This window comes from Hylobates moloch, unplaced genomic scaffold, assembly GCF_009828535.3.
Source record: "Hylobates moloch isolate HMO894 unplaced genomic scaffold, HMol_V3 SCAFFOLD_3, whole genome shotgun sequence".
Classification (NCBI taxonomy): domain Eukaryota; kingdom Metazoa; phylum Chordata; class Mammalia; order Primates; family Hylobatidae; genus Hylobates; species Hylobates moloch.
The window spans coordinates 173431271-173437086 of NW_026652278.1; the positions used below are offsets into that span (position 1 = coordinate 173431271).

The 5816-nt window shown below is 47.9% G+C and overlaps 1 protein-coding gene across 1 annotated transcript; it reads left to right on the top strand.

Annotated features, from left to right (window-relative positions):
• Window positions 1–1489: 1489 nt before the first annotated feature.
• SLC25A4 (solute carrier family 25 member 4) lies at window positions 1490–5514 on the top strand. Its single transcript, XM_032149022.2, has 4 exons — window positions 1490–1732; window positions 3001–3487; window positions 3996–4136; window positions 5053–5514. The coding sequence occupies exons 1-4, from the start codon at window positions 1622–1624 to the stop codon at window positions 5208–5210; spliced, it is 897 nt and encodes a 298-aa protein (XP_032004913.1). The 5' UTR covers window positions 1490–1621; the 3' UTR covers window positions 5211–5514.
• Window positions 5515–5816: the final 302 nt, after the last annotated feature.

Genomic DNA, 5816 nt, shown 5'->3' on the forward strand with positions numbered 1-5816 from the left:
GACGGGCCATGTCTACTTATACTCAATCCGCAGGGCTACACTTAGTTCTTGGTATACAGTAAATGCTCAACAAGAGTCTGTTGAATGAACACATACATGGTTTATCTGTTTGTCTCTTCCGAGTCCTTGACTTCTGTCTGCTCTGACCTCTGGCAACTTTGCACTAGTTTCTAGCTTTCATTCTGCTTATCTGGATTTCGGAACTCTAGCCTGCCCCACTCTTAGATTAAACGCACGCCCTCTGTGGCCCTGGAACCTTAGTGAGTTCTGCTATACCAAAGTCTCCAGGCCCAGGGTGACACACAGCTGCAGCTCCATAAACCTCTAACATGATGTCAGTAAACATTAAAAAAAAAAAAAAAGCTTATAAAAACAATGAATAAGCTTTGTTAAACGTACAAATGAAAATTAGCAAACATGGGAAGATAATTGAGTAAAGAGTTTAAAGTTAAAAACTAACTGCAGTCATTCTAGGAGAAGGAACAGCTGTATTTGAAAACCTGTATGGTTACATGAACTGCCTGAAAAACAAGCTTAAGAAAAATTAAAGCTCAGATTTATATATTTTAAGAAATTAATTGCAATCAATTTCCTGGGATTAAATAGCATTTCCTCAACCCCAGCTGCCATTAAAAAGAGGCAAATGCAGCCAAGGACTGGATCTTCTCTGGAAGGCTGACAGCGCTGACCCTCAAGAAGGCACCGGCTGACAGAACGTTCTGCCCTGATATGTGCTGAAATTCCGCTGAACGCAGAGTTGTACATTAAACCCTTTAGGGGCTTACAAAAGAAGTGTCCTATGTTTTAGAGTCACAGAGTTTTGCCAAAACAAGTATGAATTCACCTAGTGGCCCCCTGCACCAGGTCTTTCCTGTGGCCACTGAGTGCCAGACACATCAATATGTAATAGCAGGATGAATGATTGAACGAACGATTGAATGAAAAGAAATGAGAGGCAGCAGGTTGTCAGATTCTATGAGGCAATCACAGCATCAGGTGACCTTGGTATCTATTTGAGAGGATTGCCATTTATTCTCGCGAGCGCACGGCTTTAAAGAGGCCCATATCCAGGCAGTGAGCTCTGGTGGGGGGCGCCTTTAGATGCAAAAAGGAGGAATCGGTTCGAAATCCCAGGGCCTGAGCGCGGCCGGTGCAGGCCGGAGGGTCAAGAACTCTCCGCCGGCGGCAGCGGTCCGGTGTCTGCCCCGGCTTCGCCCCGGCCTAAGGCTGCCGGTGCTATAAATACGCGGCCCACATGCCGCGGTGACACGGTGTTCCCTGGGCTCGGCGGGACAGATAACATGAATGTGCCCTTTAAACGTCCCAAGTTGCAGGGACAGCCCCCGGCCCAGCCCCGCTCCCGGAAGCGCTTTCGCCCCCGATGCCCTCTGCAGCTGGGAGGAGGGGGCGCCCCGCACCTGCCCAGCCAATGCGCGGCGCGAGCGCCGGCTGCGACCCGCCTCCTCTCGCGAGAGCCCGGCGGGCATAAAAGGGGGGGCTGCGGGCGAGGGGGCTGCCCCTTAGCGTCGCGCAGGGTCGGGGACTGCGCGGCGGTGCCAGGCCGGGCGTGGGCGAGAGCGCGAGCGGGCTGCCGGCGGGCTGAGAGCGTCGAGCTGTCACCATGGGTGATCACGCTTGGAGCTTCCTAAAGGACTTCCTGGCCGGGGGCGTAGCCGCTGCCGTCTCCAAGACAGCGGTCGCCCCCATCGAGAGGGTCAAACTGCTGCTGCAGGTGAGGACTGCGCGGTGCAAGGGGCGGGCGCAGGCGCAGCGGGCCGGGTGGGGCGCGCGATGCGGCGCGAGCTGCAGGGCGCGGGGCGCCGCGGAAAATCTGCGCCAGGCCACAGGCCCGGGCGCCCGCCCGCCCGCGGGGGAAGAAGGTGCCCTCTGCGTAGAGACAGGTCCAGCGTCAGTTGCAGATTCCTGGTGTCGGGTGGCGCCCGGCGTTCGGGTGTCTATATATGGAAACCCACCCGGAGCCGGTTTACGTGTGCCAGATCCTGCGCCCGTGACAGCACGGGCGTGCACTCAGGCCCGGAGGCACCTAGTGATTGCCAGTATTTTTGGCACCGTCTTATGCGCACGCACCTTTACAATAAAAACATCAAAATAGTCATCACCCAAGAATTCCCTTATCTTATCTCATGCATAATGCTGTATGTAGGCTGACGCCTTCATCTTTATGTAACCTCTGTGAGAGAGTTATTCTTCTCCATTTTACAGATGAAGATGAGGTTTTGAAATATTAAGAAACAATTTTCGGAATAAACTCAGATCATCCTGCCTCCAAATCTTTTCCTCCCCTACCTGGTCGCTGAATGGTTTATCATCCTCTCGTGTTTTCCTCCACCTGCCCAAAAGGTCAGGGCCCCTCAGTGAGGAAGAGCCCAATTTGGGAGTCAAAATTACTAACAAAACCCCCACAAATTGTTCACAACAGCAGCAAACTCTCAATAATTGATTACTTGGATTATCTGCTTGAAAACTTTGGAGCCCTAATGTTTAGTGGATTTATTCTCCTTCCTCTGTTAGAGCATCTAGTAGAGATCCTCATCTCCATGGTGATCAGAGTGACACTGAGAAATTGTCATTTTTGGCCATCATGTCTATTAAATCCAAAGCCCTTTGAAGCAGGGAGTATTACTCATTTCCGTCCCCCAGTAAGCCCCTCATACAGTTCTCAAACCTAGGGAAAGTGAAATAAATAAATGGCTAGCTTTATACAATTCAATCACCTTTTCAGTTTATTTGGAGTAACACCTTTTCCCTCAAATACCCTAATAATTGAAGCAACATTGGGTTATTTAGGCTTGTTATCTAGTAACTAACATGTATAACAGTATCCATTTACATGCCCTCAGTATCCGTTTGATTTCCTCATCCTTTTTTCTTAAACAAAACAAAAAAAAAATCCAGGAAGTGCAAACCTTCTTTGTTCTCCTGTCCTCTTCCCTTGTCTCTGCCTGCCTGTCCTCTGTCACCCACCCTCCCCTCCACCAGGTCCAGCATGCCAGCAAACAGATCAGTGCTGAGAAGCAGTACAAAGGGATCATTGATTGTGTGGTGAGAATCCCCAAGGAGCAGGGCTTCCTCTCCTTCTGGAGGGGTAATCTGGCCAACGTGATCCGTTACTTCCCCACCCAAGCTCTCAACTTCGCCTTCAAGGACAAGTACAAGCAGCTCTTCTTAGGGGGTGTGGATCGGCATAAGCAGTTCTGGCGCTACTTTGCTGGTAACCTGGCGTCCGGTGGGGCCGCTGGGGCCACCTCCCTTTGCTTTGTCTACCCGCTGGACTTTGCTAGGACCAGGTTGGCTGCCGACGTGGGCAAGGGCGCCGCCCAGCGTGAGTTCCATGGTCTGGGCGACTGTATCATCAAGATCTTCAAGTCTGATGGCCTGAGGGGGCTCTACCAGGGTTTCAACGTCTCTGTCCAAGGCATCATTATCTATAGAGCTGCCTACTTCGGAGTCTATGATACTGCCAAGGGTGAGAGAGGGGCATCGGGAGAAGGAGGGTGGTGTGGAAAGAGGACCCTACGGGATCTGTAACTCACAAAGGACTTGATATTTATTGATCTTGTTTTTTTCTAGTCTCTGGGATAATTAAGGCTTCTGAATGAGGAGGTGGTGTGCATAAATTAATAGCTAAAGCATTCTTTGTGTCCTCTGCTGAAATAAACTCTGGCCTTTAGTTATTCAGAGAGGAGGAAAGGGGAGCCTGTCTCCCTCCAGACACAGCCATAGCAGTTATTGAGTTTAACTTGAAGCCACTTCCAATGCCCTGCAGACAAGCTGAGCACTGGCCCCCTGGGGTCCGGAGAGGGCAGCAGCCACCTTTGCTGTCTGCCTGGTCATATGTGAAGCACCTGCACAGGGGCGGGCTCCCCGCAAGGTCAGAGCGTGGAGCTGGAGGTGCGGTGGCCTCTCTCCCTCCACCTGCTTTCTGCTGAGAACAGTCACTTCATAGCCGTTCGGCTTCTTGGCTCTGTCCACAGGGATGCTGCCTGACCCCAAGAACGTGCACATTTTTGTGAGCTGGATGATTGCCCAGAGTGTGACGGCAGTCGCAGGGCTGGTGTCCTACCCCTTTGACACTGTTCGTCGTAGGATGATGATGCAGTCCGGCCGGAAAGGGGGTAAGCTTGTGCTCTACTCGTCTAAACTTGTTTATTTTTGCCCGAGGAGAACATTTTACAGTGCTCCTTTCGGTCTTCCTCACTGGAAATTAACTTTCAAAATTATTTGATAAGGACTTAGGGAAGAAAGATTGTATTAATTCCCCCTAACATTCTCAACTATCCTATTAGGGAAAAGTTTTTTCCATTTTATTAAAGAGATGATAAGAACATCAATAGTAAGATATTCAGATGTGAATTTAACTAGGTATCTAGCATTATAGAGACCCTAGGCCCTCTTCCCTTAGACCCTGGGTGCAGAAGCTAGGGAAAAGAAGTAGTTAGCTACTTCTTACAAAGAACTCTTGCTTCCCTCCTAGCTATAGGTGTTAGTGGGACGGGGTGTTTAGCTGGGTAGAGATGGCCTGAAGCAATCTGTTGTGCCAGAAAAAGTTTTGGCTTCTATAGATTGAACCATAGGAAATTGCCACTTTAAAAGTCAAAAACAGTCCCATGTTAGCAGTTTCGTATGTTTCAGCTAATAGTTGCAGCCTTTTATTTTAACTGCATAACCTTGTGCAGTATCATCTGAGGCTAGGCCTCAGTTTGGTCCTCCATAAAAAAAGGTAACCGCGTAGCATAGTACTCCTGCTCCACTGCGCCCTTCTTGCTTCGCAGTTGGGTAGTCCATGAATTACTTGGTTAATTGCCCCAGTTCTTCACTGACCTTGAACTAATGGCATAGGAATGACAGGACACCCAGCCTGCCAGTTAAGCAAGGAAGGAGATGTCCAGTGGAATGTTGCATGGAGCTGGGACTCCATGCCCAGATGACCCTGATTTTATAAAACTGATAACAGTGTGTACAGATATGTTTCAGAGGAAAAGTCTGTTTCCTCCAGCGTTGTGGAGCCCTCACCAACATTTGTTTCCACAGCTGATATTATGTACACGGGGACAGTTGACTGCTGGAGGAAGATTGCCAAAGATGAAGGAGCCAAGGCCTTCTTCAAAGGTGCCTGGTCCAATGTGTTGAGAGGCATGGGCGGTGCTTTTGTATTGGTGTTGTATGATGAGATCAAAAAATATGTCTAATGTAATTAAAACACAAGTTCACAGATTTACAGTGAACTTGATCCACAAGTTCACAGATCCATTGTGTGGTTTAATCGACTATTCCTAGGGGAAGTAAAAAGATCTGGGATAAAACCAGACTAAAAGGAATACCTCAGAAAAGATGCTTCATTGAGTGTTCATTAAACCACACATGTATTTTGTATTTATTTTACATTTAATTTCCCACAGCAAATAGAAAATAATTTATCATACTTGTACAATTAACTGAAGAACTGATAAGAAATAACTGAATGTGAAACATCAATAAAGACCACTTAATGCACGCTTTCTATTTTATTGAACTCTTATTAACTGTAAAATGCATTTTTAAAAGATCAAAAATGCATATTTTCTAGCATGATTCATGTATCAGTCAGTGGCCAAGCTTCTAAATGCCAGATATTATATTGAGTATGTATTAATATGAGAACGTACAATGCTTAAAGTTCCGGTCTTCAAACTTAGGCATGTCATATTCTATCTTATCCAGTGTTACTGTAGGCTAGAAAGTGATAATGGCTTTCATAATCCTGCCTTCTTAGGCACTTTCCTGCAGTCTTTAGAAATTCTGAGATTCTGCTGAAA